The 16,191-nt window shown below is 39.9% G+C and overlaps 1 protein-coding gene across 2 annotated transcripts; it reads left to right on the top strand.

The window, feature by feature from the left end:
* Positions 1–307: 307 nt before the first annotated feature.
* Positions 308–15,694, top strand: LOC135512539 (actin-like protein 6A). Of its 2 annotated transcripts, none has more exons than XM_064934661.1 (14): positions 308–478; positions 1,058–1,134; positions 2,341–2,515; positions 7,699–7,799; positions 8,227–8,324; positions 8,666–8,760; positions 10,068–10,189; positions 11,077–11,166; positions 14,010–14,071; positions 14,188–14,302; positions 14,418–14,498; positions 14,658–14,753; positions 14,855–14,941; positions 15,090–15,694. In XM_064934661.1, the coding sequence occupies exons 1-14, from the start codon at positions 454–456 to the stop codon at positions 15,168–15,170; spliced, it is 1,305 nt and encodes a 434-aa protein (XP_064790733.1). In that variant the 5' UTR covers positions 308–453; the 3' UTR covers positions 15,171–15,694. The 2 variants fall into 2 exon arrangements, with proteins under 2 accessions (XP_064790733.1, XP_064790735.1); XM_064934663.1 differs by having other exon boundaries at positions 309–478; positions 10,068–10,174.
* Positions 15,695–16,191: the final 497 nt, after the last annotated feature.

Genomic DNA, 16,191 nt, shown 5'->3' with positions numbered 1-16,191 from the left:
CACACACACAAACACAGTTAGTTGCCCTACCAATTGACAGTCAAATAATAAGGTCCATTACACTAAAACAAATGAACAAATATGGACAATTTGACTGGTCATATTTACCATGCCATTCTTCAAGTCTCTAACCATTGATTGAATTGTGCTCAAATTTTACACAATGTCAAACACAGTTAGGTTCACTCTATCAAATTGTATTCCCTGTCATCTGAAACAGCCCCTCTTCCTCTCATAGTAACTTAACTTTGACGTCACGTACAGAGGCGGATTTAGTGGTGCCGTTGAAACGTTTGATTGGATTGCCTGGTAACAGCTATATGGCGCTGTTTAGGTTGATTCACGTTTATGAATTTCTTTTGTTGTGATAAAACGTTTAGCTAGCTGACGGGGGATTTTTGTTAATCGTATTATCCACAAAGTTATATTTGTCTGTTTTTGTAATTTGAGAGGATGAGTGGCGGAGTGTATGGAGGCGGTGAGTGTGATTTTGCGGTCAAAATTAAATGAATGAACTCGCCACGTTGTGCCGTAGTTAGCTACCAATAACTAGCTAACAGTAGTAGGAGACAACTACATACAACTAGCTTGCTAGCTAACCTGTTAGTAGGTGATATACAGACTGGTGTTATCTTTAGCATATAGCTAGCTTAATAGCTAGTTATCAATGACGGGCATAATCATTTATTTTCTCTCATGCACTTCTTACTTTGTGATTTATCGAACATAACTGCCAGCGTGCCTGCCAACAATGACTGAAAGATGCTACTAGCTAACTCGCTAGCTGCATGGCTAACAGCCCTTTGCAGATTAATTACACGCTAACGTCAGCTTGCTTTCTATTTTAGCTAGCTAGTTAGGCTATCTACAAGTTCTACCAAAACAAGTTTAGATGGCATTCAGTGACTTTATAAAACATTCTCTAGCTTTCTTAGTAGAAATGTAACTAACGTTAGTTGCCAAGTGTGGTCAATTAAGCTAGCCTCTAGTCTTGACGTAAGTAAACACATTGCTTACTGTTGTGTCATTTATTCACTTGTGCTTACTCTCTCTGCAGATGAGGTTGGGGCCCTGGTATTTGACATAGGATCATACACAGTGAGAGCTGGCTATGCTGGAGAAGATTGTCCCAAGGTAAGTGTCCTAGTCTAGTGACCTGATTAACTATGCATCTTCCTCTACATATTCATTTTCATTTAGAGGGTATATCAATGTCAGGAAATGAGGACTGTAACCCATGACAGTGAGCATGAGTTTGGTTTAGGTAGTCAGTTCCTGTTGTACTTGCTTTTGGGCAATTCCATGGTATCAAATTGCTGAGACTTGAAGAACAGTCCATCCAAAGTTTGATAACAGAATGGTGTGTTACCAAACTTCGAAACTGCACTGTTCTTCAAGTAAATATGTTTTTGTAACATTTGATGTGGAAATTGTTAAAATCAGTCCTTGTGCATTGTTTTAGGATTTAATATTGCAATAATTGTTTTTTTGTTTGAAAAATCTGAGTTTCAGAATCACTGTTATTGTGGAATTGCTCATTTGCCCAACTCCATTAATAGAAATAACACCTCTGTCATCAGTAGACATGAAGGTGCCACTATCTAGGGGTCTATTCATTAGTGCACACAGTAGCGAAACAGTTGGCAGTGGTAAACCATAATCAACAAAAAGTTGGACTATAGGATAGCCTAACATTATTTCTTAGTCCAAGGGACCTTACATGTTCTATTAAGAAGTCTGTTGACCAATCCAAGTTACATCATTTTTTAAAAGTCCCCATCAAAATCAGTTTAAGCTAGAGATATGTTTTTTTTTGTTGCATAGGCTGCGTCTCAATCCATCTGCCTGTGTCAGTCTTCCGCATCTGCGGTGGAAGGCGGCCAGGCTACAGCAGTGTTTGTCAGAACATGAAACATCCCGAAAATTGGTCTTCTCACAAATGTCTGTAGCGTCCAAGCGGTCTACAGTCTAATATATGACCACTATATGGAAAGATGAGAATCTCACGAACGCGTTGGTGTTCTCCGTGTTGCCTTATGACCCCCACATGTGTAATGTAATAGAACTGAGATTCATGATCAAGGGCTAGGGCGAGGCTATAGTTGTTTCATTGTTGCTGATGCTGTTTGCCATAACAAATGACATTGTTCTGCAAACTTTAGTTGGAGAAAATACAGTCATGTTTCACTGACAGTATTCTGGACAGTAGTGGTAGAAGCAATGGATTAAAATGCCATTCTCTCAGACCTGCCCCAAGAATTAGCCTACTTACACAACCGAGTGCTCCTGCTCCGTTCCTCTGAGTTGGCCCATGTTATATACATTTCTTTCTGCACATAGGCTGACTTCCCCACAGTGATCGGCGTGACCCTGGACAGAGAGGATGGCAGTACCCCGATGGAGACAGACGGTGGGGACAAGGGCAAGCAGGGCACCAACTACTTCATCGACACCAACCAGCTGAGGGTGGCCCGCGAGAACATGGAGGTCATGTCACCGCTCAAAAACGGCATGAGTGAGTCTCTCTTCCCCGACTTGATCGTAGGCAATGTGTAAGTTGTATAGACAGTATTCTGCTGTGATGAAATTAAAATCCTCATAAAGTTGGTGGAGCAAATGCTGCTGGTCCTGTGAAGTGGCCCCTAGATAGTATGGTAGAGGGAATGCCAGGCTCAGTGATGCCTTCATCTATTACACTGCACAATGTTTTGGGAGAGGATCCTTATCTGGACTGCTCTGTTTGTCTGTGGTCAGTGTCTCCAGAGGCTTCCCCTGTGTATATGCTTTGCCACTATGTTGAAATGATCAGCATTCAACAGCGATTCGAGATTTATGAAGAGGGTGGTCTTTGTTAGAAAAGAGAAATGATGGTTGTTCAATGGTCAGACTGAGAGCCATCATGGAGTAGGTGTTGGGTTTCTTTCTCACAAACTCTCCATGGTGCTGATTTGATGCCAGTAAATATAACAGGCTAGCCATCTCAAATGGGAAATAGGCCATCTCAAATGGGAAATTTGTCCACCCCATTTTAAATATTTTTATGAGATTGCCATTTATGACATTGCTTACATGGTCCTTCAAGCTGTTGATATGGAGGTAATGATGACCTGACTGACGTTAATCTGAATTCAGTACAGGGGAGTTGGACTATTTAGAGAAGTGTGACAGCAATCTTAATTGACGCAGAGGAGCACTATGGCACCAGAGACCTCCTTAGAGTGCTGACCTGGATCATTATTCGCACACTTCGCTAAAATTAGCAAAGTTCATCAGTCTTTCTTTTTTTTCTCCAGTATCCGACCCAGCAACAGAGATGAGCGGTAGGCTAATAAAATTCAGTTGTGTGACGAGACGTATGCACTATGCATGCACACCTTAATTATTCAACAGTACTGGGCCTTATTTGTAGCAGCAAATTACCTGTATGACTTGCCCAAAGAGATGCAGTGCCTTCAAAGTATTCACATCCCTTGACTTATTTAACATTTTGTTGTGTTATAGCCTGAATTTAAAATTCCCCATATTGTCAAAGTGGAATTATGTTTTGATAAATGTTTTTTATTAATGAAAAGCAGGAACATCTTGAGTAAATAAGTATTCAACCCCTTTGTTATGGCAGGCCTAAATAAGTTCAGGATTGGAAATGTACATTTTATATTTAAAAAAAGTCATAAGTTGCATGGCCTCACTCTGTGTGCAGTAATAGTATTTAACATGATTTTTGAATGACTACCACATCTCTGTACTCCCATATAATTATCTGTCCCTCAGTCAAACAGTGAATTTCAAACACTGATTCAACCACAAAGACCAGGGAGATTTTCCAATGCGTCGCAAAGAAGGGCAGCTATTGGTAGATGGGTAAAAATACATACAGTGCCTTGCGAAAGTATTCGGCCCCCTTGAACTTTGCGACCTTTTGCCACATTTCAGGCTTCAAACATAAAGATATAAAACTGTATTTTTTTGTGAAGAATCAACAAGTGGGACACAATCATGAAGTGGAACGACATTTATTGGATATTTCAAACTTTTTTAACAAATCAAAAACTGAAAAATTGGGCGTGCAAAATGATTGTGTCCCACTTGTTGTTGATTCTTCACAAAAAAATACAGTTTTATATCTTTATGTTTGACGCCTCGAAATGTGGCAAAAGGTTGCAAAGTTCAAGGGGGCCGAATACCTTTGCAAGGCACTGTGTGTATATATATATATAAGGCAGACATTGAATATCCATTTGAGCATGGTGAAGTCATTAATTACACTTTGGATGGTGTATCAATACACCCTGTCACTACAAAGATACAGACGTCCTTCCTCCGGTACAGACATCCTTTTTCTCCGGCAAAAAGGAAGCCGCATTTAGGGATTTCTCCGTGAGGCTAATGGTGACTTTAAAACAGTTATCAGTTTAATGGCTGTGATAGGAGAAAACTGAGGATGAATCAACAACATTGTAGTTACTCCACAATACTAACCTACTTGACAGTTAAAGAAGGAAGCATGTATAGAATAAAACATATTCCAAAACATTCATCCTCTTTGCAATAAGTCACTAAAGTAATACTGTGAAAAATGTGGCAATGCAATTCACTTTTTGTCCTGAATACAAAGTGTTATGTTTGGGGCAAATCCAATACAACACATTACTAAGTACCACTCTCCATATTTTCAAGCACAATGGTGGCTGCATTATGTTATGGGTATGCTTGTAAACAAACGTTAAGGACTGGGGAGATTTTCAGGATAAAAAAATGAATGTAATCCTAGAGGAAAATCTGTCTGCTTTCCACCAGACACTGGGAGATGAATTCAGCAGTACAATAACCTACAACACAAGACCAAATATACACTGGAGTTGCTTACCGATGAAGAAAGTGAATTTTCCTCAGTGGCCGAGTTACCGTTTTGATTTAAATCTACTTGAAATTATTTGGCAAAGACCTGAAAATGGTTGTTTAGCAATGATCAACAACCAAGTTGACCGAGCTTGGAGAATTTTGAAAAGAATAATGGGTAAATGTTGCACAATCCAGGTGTGGAAAGCTCTTAGTCTTACCCAGAGAAACTCACAACCATTATTGCTGCCCAGGGTGTTTCTACAAAGTGTTGAGTGTAAATGAAATATTTCTATATTTCGTTTTCAATAAATTAGCTAATATTTGCTAAAAGCATGTTTTTACTTTGTCATTATTGGGTATTGTGTGTAGATGGGTGAAAAAAGTGACCCATGGTGGGGTTATAGTATGGGCAGGCATAAGCTACCGACAACGAACACATTTTATCAATGGTAATTTGAATGCATAGAGATACGGTGATGAGATCCTGAGGACCATGGCCATGCTATTCATCCGCTGCCATCACCTCATGTTTCAGAATGATAATGCACTCCCCCATGTAGCAAGGATCTGTACACAATTCCTGGATGCTGAAATTGTCCCAGTTCTTCCATGGCCTGCATACTCACCAGAAATGTCACTCATTGAGCATATTTGGGATGCTCTGGATCGACGTGTACGACTGCGTGTTCCAGTTCCTGACAATATCAAGCAAACTTTGCAATATCAACTATATACAAAGAAGATGTGTCGCACTGCATGAAAATTGTGGTCACACCAGAAACAGACTTGTTTTCTGATCCATACCCCTACCTCTTTTTTTTCTTCTTTTTTTTTAAGGTATCTGTGACCAAAACATGCATATCTGTATTCCCAGTCGTGGAATACATAGATTAGAGTTGAATACATTTCTTTCAGTTGACCGATTTCCTTATGAACTGTAACTCAGTAAAATCTTAAATTGTTGCATGTTGCGTTTATATATTTGTTCTGTGTTCGTGATCGTAAACCCAGGAATTGGAACAAATTATTTCCCCATCGTTTCGTTCTGAACAGACCCATTTTTTGTGCTGTTGTTCTGACCAGAAAAATAAAAAAGTTTTGAACCGGTTCATATCAAAAAGTATTGGTTTATATCATTCCTTTTTTATACAATTATTATAACTTTTATAATTTTTGTTGTACTTTTAACCCTTTTTCTCCATATTTTGTGATATTCAAAATCACAAAAGTCCCCTACAGACTCGAGAGGCGAAGGTCGAGAGCCATGGGTCCTCCTAAACACGTCCTGTCAAGCCACACTACTTCTTGACACACTGCTTGCTTAACCTGGAAGGCAGCTGCACCAATGTGTCAGAGAAAACACCGTCCAGCTGCCAACTTAAGTCAGCTTGTAGGCGCCCGGCCCGCCACAAGCAGTCACTAGAGCGGGATTGGACTAGGGAATCCCAGCCAAAACCTCCCCTAACCCGAACTACGCTAAACTAATTGTGCTCCGCCTCATGAGTCTCCCAGTCCCGGCCGGCTGTGACACAGCCTGGGATCAAACCCGGGTCTGTAGTAACGCCTCAAGCACTACGATACAGTGCCTTAGACCGCTGTGTCTCTCGGGAGGCCCATATCGCTCCTCTGTTAGTTTTAACTCAATCTTTTTTTTTGTTCATTTAGCTCGACATTAAATTACTTCACCAATCAGTGCAGATAGAGCAGGTAAGCTATTTAATCTTTATAGGATAGCCGTGAAGAGCAAATTGTCTTTTGCCATAAAAGCATGGTTTAATCATAATGAAAAACAAACGTGCACTGTGCACTGTGCTGCCAGTCACCATGGACAGACAAGTCTTTGAACTTCAGAGACTTGGCTTAACGTTGGACCAGAGCAAACGTTAGCTAGTTAGCTTGTGTGTGCAGAGCAGCACTAGAATTAAACACTTACCTTTTTTGTGGTTAATTAATCCAATGTGAAAGGTGATAGCCCAACTATCATTAAAAGTTGATCCATAAAAGTTGATCCATTCTTCCATAATTAAAAGGCCTACATCATCAGTAGGCTACTGTAATCTAGGCTTCGGGGGAAAAGGGGCAGGTACCCTACACCCACCGGCAAAGATTTCCAGCTGGCTGGCAGGCAGACACTGGAATATGTTTCTGAGTGACCGAGTAAGGACTTTGCGTAGACGTTTTGTTGCGATTTTTGTGGGACTGGAATAAAATGCCCGGAACAAAAAAAAAAAAGTTATTAACCTGGTCCCATGCTTTTAAAATAACAGTTCTGTTCCGGAACAGAACAGATCACTTTCGTTCTGATTCTGTTGCTTGAATAATTCTGTTATTTTCTGGTTTTCAGTTCCGTTCCCTGAACCAGTTCCAACGCCTGACTAAACCTGGCATCGTAGTCAAAATTCTGCTATCGTGACAACTCTTAACTGTGCAAGTAATGCACTAATTAGCAAGGAATATCAACAAATGTGCACACATGCTTTGATCTCAAAAGCGCACAACCGGGGATGATTGAAAGCCCTCTCCTGCCTGTCAATACAATACAATCTTACTTGATGTTCTCTGCAGAAATTGGGAAAACAGCAATACATTGCATCCATAGAGCAATGATCAAATTCTGATTGGAGTAATTGTTTGATATTGCGATTTGTGTGATTTTTATTTTTCATGCCCATTCAGACAACTCAAATCTATATTCTTATTATCTGACTATTTTTTGTGTTAATGTCGAGCCCGGTCTATACAAAACTACCTTGGCCCACCCTGATGTCTATAGATTTTCTTGTGCCAATTTTTCACTGGTTACCAGTGACATCCTCTTACTCATTCATTTGCGTTTTTGTTTTCTTATCTGTGAAGTCGAGGACTGGGACAGCTTCCAAGCCATCCTAGACCACACCTACAAGATGCACTTCAAGTCGGAACCCAGCATGCATCCTGTACTCATGTCAGAAGCCTCGGTGAGTAGGCCTCACCTTCAGTTTGAAATGAGCCTCATGTCATTTTTTTTACCCTCCCCCCCTGTAATAGTGCATTGGTTTTGTGATAACCTCATTCAGGATGGAATGAGCCCCATGTAAGTTGAAATGACAGTGAACACCAACTGCCACTCGTGCCATCAATGTCCAGAGTGGCTCACCTGATTTTGAATCACAACAAACCACTATGGAGTTACTGTGATATAGTACTGTGATATATGGTATTAAGTATATATGGTGTCCTGCTGGTGTAGGCACCAAATTAAGAAAACACTCTGAAACAGAAGGTACAATCTATATTTGTTCAGTAAGAAACGCTAGTTCACGTTTTCAGTTGAAAAACGATTTGCTATGGTGTGCCCTAATGAACACAGCACTGTTTTCCCTTCTTTCTCTCATCTCTGTGCAGTGGAACACACGAGCCAAGCGGGAGAAGCTAACCGAGCTAATGTTTGAGCATTACAACATTCCCGCCTTCTTCCTGTGTAAAACGGCAGTGCTGTCTTCGTATCCTTAAGCCATCCAGGCTTGCAGAGTAGATTGACATGAAATGGGGATGTTGTTGGAAGGTTGAAGTGGTGGATTGGTGGTGTTACTGTAATAAAACACTAGTCAAATGCGATTCATCTGCTGTTTAATAATGACCCCAACATCTCCAGTTTTGTTTTTCTATTCCTTTTATTTAACCTTTATTTATCCAGGTTTGTCTCATTGAGAACTTCTCTCGTCCAAAGTAGATTTGTATTTTGCCATTAGCTATTGCTCATGTGACTTTGACACAAGGGTTTGGGCTAAAATACATTTTGATCTCTGGAAATGTGCCTTTTCCTTAACTCTGGGTGCCTGAGCTTTGCCAATGGACGATCCACAGGGTTGGTGTTAGACAGCGGAGCCACACACACAACAGCCATTCCAGTGCATGACGGTTACGTGCTTCAGCAAGGTAAATTGTCACTTCTTCGACAACCCTCTCTTCCTATTTTGGATTGTGGTTTTTACTTTTCATGGGCCATGTCCACACATTTGTCTAATAAAGGAATGATAAACTCTTACCCTTATGAGTTAGTTGCAATGACAATCTTTTTGGACACACTTGACCAGAAATGTCATCCATCCACATTGAAGCCATTGTGTCTCATGATGTGGGTAGAAATGAATTAATATAGATACAGATTTAGTTTTGAATACCAAGCTTGTGGAAACCCAAACAATCTATTAACTGGGTAACACTTCTGTCCCTCCCTACAACAAATTGAACCCCCATAGAAAGTATGGTAGCAGTAAGATTAAGTAAAGAGACGCAGGAAAGATGTTTGACATTGTATCCACCTCCAAATCATCCCCTTACAGTAAAGATACATATTTTTTTTTTTATTAGGTTATAGCAACCATCTTGGCAAAGTATCAAGGGCTAGGCTTTCTGCAGTGAGGCCATTAGAGTCGGAGCTGCATTGAAATTCAAGACTGAGGAGAATGGCACAGGAGTCCAGGCTGGCATATTAATTAGGGGATTGTGTTCCCCAGAAATCAATGAAACCTTTTTAGTTGATATAATATGAGGGAATGTTAATTTGGAAAAGGAGTATTAGGTTCGGATCATTAAAGGACAAACATGAGGACACGATGCCTCCGTTCACAATGGTGCTAAGTCATTCAGTTTTCTTGGCCTGTGTATATGTCATAGATGTTATAAGCCATCATAGCTGGTGTATACACTGAGTGTACAAAACGCTAGGAACGCCTTCCTAATATTTAGTTGCCCCCCCCCGACCTCAGAGCAGCCTCGATTCGTTGGGGAATGGACTCTACACTCTACAAGGTATCGAAAGCGTTCCACAGGGATGCTGGCCCATGTTGACTCCAATGCTTCCCACAGTTGTAAAGTTCTCTGGGTGTCCTTTGGGTGGTGGACCGTTCTTGACACACACACACACACACACACACAGGATAATGTTGAGCGTGAAAACCCCAGCAAAAAGCATAAATTCACTTAAATCAGTGTAGATTAAGAGGTGACCGCCAATATAGGATCATAGTTTTCACCTGGCCAGTCTGTCATGGATAGAGCAGGTGTTCATAATGTTTTGTGCACTGAGTATGTTCCAATGATGGGAAAATAAAATTATAGATGATACACCGTTTATTTTGTCTAAATATGTGTTTTGGACATGACGACAAACAAAAATGATGCTGTCTTCAATATCCTTTCCCCAAAACAATCAGTGACACCTTTTTGGTATTTTGTTTCAGGCATTGTCAAGTCTCCCCTTGCTGGGGATTTTATGAGCATGCAATGTAGAGAGCTATTTCAAGAGTTAAATGTTGAAATAGTCCCTCCTTACATGATTGCCTCAAAGGTGAGACCTGCTAAAGTAAGTCAAAACTACTCATTTCAGAGATTCCACATCTCACTTTTTTTTGGTGCTATTCCTCAAGTTACGGTGGTGGGGTGGTGTAAGTACTTAGATATTTAAAAAATATCTTTACATATTCATGTTGTCTCATGGATTTCCCTTCATCCGCTCGATGTTTCATAAGTCACTTGGGTCTGTTTGGGAATCTGCATGTAATATTAAGGCTGTCTGTAATTTAATGATTGACCAATAACAATTAATACAAGTGATGCTCTAACTCAGGTCTTTGGTTCTCATACACTGCGTGCATGAACATCAAGTTGACATGGGCCATAAAAGTGGTATAGACAAAATGTGTTTGATCAACTCCATACTAAAATCCCTACATTGGTCTAGTGGTCTAGTTAATTGCAATTCCCTTGTCATTCTCTATTGTCTTGTACTTGCATTAGCATGAATTTAAATGAGCATGTCACACAGCATGCTTGAAAAAGTCATAATCTACAAAACCTAAAGCGATATCCATAATTTAATAAGCACTAGGGGAAAGAAACATGATAGGAACCCGACTTCACAGGAATCCCATTCATCCTTCATATTTTGATTTCTCATACCACAACATGTGACATTCTTCATTGTCCTGTGATTGTCTTCGCCCGTCACACTCTGAGATGCGATTTCTCTGAATTTATCAGGAATTCCTTATATTCCTGACATCAAGACATGGTAGCCTTTTATCCCTGGCTCTGTATTATTACACTTTCTTACGCCTGGTCCCAGATCTGTTTGTGCTGTCTCGCCAACTCCTATGGTCTTTTCCATAAACAGCACAAACAGATCTGGGACCAGGGTACTTCTCTTCCATTGAGTTGGCACACTGCTAATCTTAGCGTTTCTCATTGTAGGATGCAGTACGTGAAGGAGCCCCAGCAAGCTGGAAGAAGAAGGAGAAACTACCTCAAGTCACCCGTTCCTGGCACAACTACATGTGTAATGTAAGTAGTTATGTGTGCTATCATAAACAAAGTCATAAACAGTCCTATGTGTCACCGAATCATATGGGTCATAGACGTGATATAAACCTGTCTTCATCATTTACATTTTCTTTAGGGAATTTTCATTACTACTACAGGGCTCGTGAGTTTTTTAAAATGTATTTATTTTATTTCACCTTTATTTAACCAGGTAGGCAAGTTGAGAACAAGTTCTCATTTACAATTGCGACCTGGACAAGTTAACACTTGTCCGCTTGTTGGAGAAGAAGAATATAGATTTACTTTGTCCTTATGGACAAGGGGGGAATCACAAATCACAGTAGGCCAATCAAACAATTACTCCGATCAGAATTGGATCAGAGAGGCCAACATTGGAATAATATTCAAATCACATTTTCATGTACATAAACAACAAAACCTAGCTACATGTCAAAGTGTAGGGGATTTATTATTACAGTGCCTTTGGAAAATATTCTCATCCCTTTGACTTTTTCCAAAATGTTTTGTTACAATGTAGGATTAAAATGGATTTAAAAGGCAAAAAAATAAAATACCAATGAGAAAACGCTTACAAAGTATTCAATCCCCTGAGTCAATACGTGTTAAAATCACCTTTGGCAGCGATTACAGCTGTGAGTGTTTCTGGGTAAGTCTCAAAAGAACTTTGAACACCTGGATTGTACAATATTTACACATTATTCTTAAAAAAAAAAAAATGTTTCAAGCTCTGTCATGTTGGTTGTTGATCATTGCTAGGCCACTCAGGAACACTCAATGTCGTCTTGGTAAGCAACCCCAGTGTATATTTGGCCCTGTGATTAAGTTTATTGTTTTAGCTAATCCAAGTGTATAATTTTAAAAGGCTAATTGATCAGTAGAAAACCCTTTTGCAGTTATATTAGCACAGCTGAAAACTGTTGTTCTGATTAAAGAAGCAAAAAAAAATGGCCTTTAGAGTAGTTGAGTATCCAGAGCATAAGCGTTTGTTGGTTTGATCACAGGCTCAAAATGGCCAGAAACAAAGAACTTTCTTCTGAAACTCGTCAGTCTATTCTTGTTCTGAGACGTGAAGGCTATTCCATGCGAGAAATTGCCAAGAAACTGAAGATCTCGTACAGGCCACTCCAGGACTGTACAGCAGAGTTGCAAAGAAAAATACATATCTCAGACTGGCCAATAAAAGAAAAGATGGGCAAAAGAACAGACACTGGACAAAGGGACTCTGCCTAGAAGGTCAGCATCCCGGAGACGACTCTTCACTGTTGACGTTGAGACTGTTGTTTTGCGGGTACTATTTAATGAAGCTGCCAGTTGAGGACTCGTGAGGCGTCTGTTTCTCAAACTAGACACTAATGTACTAGTGGACCTCTTGCTCAGTGCACCGGGGCCTCCCACCCCCTTTCTATTCTGGTTAGAGCCAGATTGCACTGTTCTGTGAAGGGAGTAGAACACAGCGTTGTACGAGGTCTTCAGTTTCTGGCAATTTCTGGCATGGAATAGCCTTCATTTCTCAGAACAAGAATAGACTGACGAGTTTCAGAAGAAAGTTATTCGTTTCTGGCCATTTGGACCCAGCTACAATAGTCATTTACAACATCGATTTGATTTTAATGGGCAAAAAATGTGCTTTCCTTTCAAAAACAAGGATATTTCTATGTGACCCCAAACTTTTGAACGGTAGTGTATATATTTTTCTATTACCCATCTACCAACCAATAGGTGCCCTTTGCAAGGCATTACAAAACCTCCCTGGTCTTTGTGGTTGAATCTGTGTTTGAAATGTACTGCTCTACTGAGGGACCCTACAGATAATTGTTTGTGTGGGTTACAAAGATGAGGTAGTCATTCAAAAATCATGTTTAACACTATTGCACAGAGTACATCCTTGCCACTTATTATCAGACTTCTTAAGCAAAAAAAAATATGACTGAACTTATTTAGGCTTGCCATAAGAGGTTGAATAGTTATTGACGCAAGACATTTCAGCTTTTCAATTCTGTATTCATTTTCAAAAGTAAATCATCTAAAACGTAATGTCAAAGTGGAATTATGTTATTGTGTTTAGGTCAGTGACATAAAATCTCAATTGAATAATTTTTAAATTCATGCTGTAACACAACAAAATGTGGAATAAGTCACAGGGGTGTGAATACTTTCTGAAGGCCCTGTAAGTACGTATGGCCTACAGCCTCATGTCTAAACTGATGCTGACACGAGCGAGGCGCCAGAAAATGTAGCCAAACTTTAATGAGACTTTCTAATTACATAAATATAGGCTAAATGACAGTCATTTTTTGACAAACATAATGAAGGATAATTAACATTAACATCTAAAGGCTTGTTTCTGTCGACGTACTCGAGGCACGGTTCATTTAGATAAAATAGTGCCTGTTTGCACATCAACCTCCTTGAATCTGAGCATAGGTGGTCAGCATTTGGAAACTATTTAACCATAAATGTTATTGTTTAAAACCTGAATGTTTTATGTCATTTTATGAATCGTGTCTCACCTTGTTTTTAAAGTAACCTAGCCTAACCAAAAATACGACCATGAACATGTTGAGAATTATTTAAAACACTTTGTCATTGAAACCATCATTTCTCTTATGTTCTATTCATTTTCAAATCAACTATCAGTCAAAGGCCATAATCAGAGTCATATTACCCATGCTCTTTGATGCATCTTTAGATCGCCCCTCTTAATTTATAACGGATCATTTCTGGGGGTGGGATAAGTGAATTGAGCTTTTGGACAAGTAAAAAAATCTGTCCTACAAGTGGCTAAAAAAGTTAATGTCAAGCCGTGCTGCTTGAGTATTTAATGTTTTTCGCCCTATCTCCAGACTGTGATCCAGGATTTCCAGGCCTCCGTGCTGCAGGTTTCAGACTCGCCGTACGATGAACAGTGAGTCCACCATAATCTACTCCATTTAAACATTTCACAATAACCACCACAGAATAGTTCCGTCCCTTAAAGGGTTATTTCTCCATTGTTTTGAAATGTAATCCTCTCTCCCACAGAGTTGCAGCCCAGATGCCCACAGTTCACTACGAGCTGCCCAATGGATACAACTGTGACTTTGGGGCAGAGAGGCTGAAGATTCCAGAGGGCCTTTTCGACCCTTCCAATGCCAAGGTAAGAATCGCCGATTGTCAAAAAGCCTTAATCATCCTATGTGACCGGACCTGTCTGAAATGTGGTGTTCAGAATGTTCAGTGTTCTAACCGTCTGTTCCGGTTCTCCTCCACAGGGTCTGTCTGGCAACACCATGTTGGGAGTCGGCCACGTGGTGACCACCAGTGTGGGAATGTGTGACATTGATATTCGGCCGGTAGGTGCCTACATTCAAGACCTATGTATTTTGTGAGTGACACTTGGTATGTTTATGTTATTCAGAATGACATGTTAAAGCAAGGTTGAGGCCAGTTGACCTTTTTCCCCCACTTGAATGAAGAGGTTCTACAGAACTGACTTTTGATCTCTGTCCCAGGGTCTTTATGGTAGTGTGGTGGTCACCGGCGGCAACACACTCATCTCTGGCTTCACGGACCGACTCACCAGAGAACTCTCTCAGAAGACCCCCCCTGTGAGTGCTACACTAAACTATTTCTCAATGACTTACTTCATCCATTTGTGGTACTCTTAAGGTTAGTAATCATTGGTGCCCGTCTTCTCTCCTCTGTTCAGAGCATGAGGCTGAAGTTGATAGCCAACAACACAACGGTGGAGCGCAGGTTCAGTGCCTGGATAGGAGGCTCAATCCTGGCATCACTAGTGAGTTCACTTCCACATACTTTTACTGTATTGCAACGCTTCTGGTCACTAGCTCACTATGATTTGTGTGTTTGCCTGATTTTTACATTTTTTATTATAACATGATATTATTTTGACCTAATAAGTGTCATGTTTTATTTTACCCTAGGGAACTTTCCAGCAAATGTGGATCTCGAAACAAGAGTACGAGGAGGGCGGTAAGCAGTGTGTGGACAGAAAGTGCCCTTGATTGACCGCCAACGATGTTCTGCTGCCTCCAGAACTCCCAAACAACGTGTCTAGTTTAACATTTTAATGTGGAATCCGGAACACCCAAGGACGGTTGCTGTTTTTGACGATTTAAAAATAAATTTAAAAAACTGATAAGTCTGTCTTTTTTATAATTTTATGTAGAAAACATTGACTATAACAAACCGTGTCACATTGCTATGAAGAGGGAGGCTAAGTTCCTTTTTGATTCCACATCATTTTCAGTATATTTAATAAGAGCACTGATATTTTGATATCAATCCTCTTGACAGGTAAGAAACACTTGGGCAGTGTTAGTGGATATGCATTATATAATGTGGTGTCAGGTGAATGCCATTTGTCTTTAAACCTTTCCATTTTGGGGTAGTGAATTAGCTTCTCTAATGATGCCATGATGCTGGACAAGACAATTATTCACTGCAAATGAAATTTGTATTTAATTTCACTCATGTTTATATTTGATTGGCTATTTGCTGTCTTGAAAATAAAAGGAATATTTGTTAAGTGATTTTCTTGAAATCTGTTTTGACACTTGCAACTAATTTGACGCACTTGTGTACATTCACTTTATTTACATTTTTCAGCAAAACAGATGCATAATTTTACAACTTCTCATCTGCTTAAATTGTTTCACAGGTGGTTCGTCACCACACAATCCCCAACTAAAATGCAAATGAATGGCAACAAAAAATAATGCGATGTCATTTAATGAGGAAAATAATTTGATTTGAAGCCTCTGGAGCCAAGGAGCTGAGAATGTTTCATTGACTCTGCAAAGAAAGAGATTCTAGTATGGGTGAGTACAGTATGTCATATGCAGTAGTTCAGAGGACAGTACAACGTTTTTCTGAATGAACTGATTAAATGGTTTAAGGATAATATCTTAGTCTTGACTGAGCAGCAGCCTAAGCAACAGTAGGACTAACCTGTAAAGTACACATTCATGTAAGTTCAGAGGCTCTCTAAGGACAAAGACTTGAGGTCTATGTCAACTTTCTTGA

This window comes from Oncorhynchus masou, chromosome 24, assembly GCF_036934945.1.
Source record: "Oncorhynchus masou masou isolate Uvic2021 chromosome 24, UVic_Omas_1.1, whole genome shotgun sequence".
Classification (NCBI taxonomy): Eukaryota; Metazoa; Chordata; class Actinopteri; order Salmoniformes; family Salmonidae; genus Oncorhynchus; species Oncorhynchus masou.
Note: the sequence above shows the minus strand (reverse complement) of the source record. Positions and strands in the feature narration are given on the sequence as shown.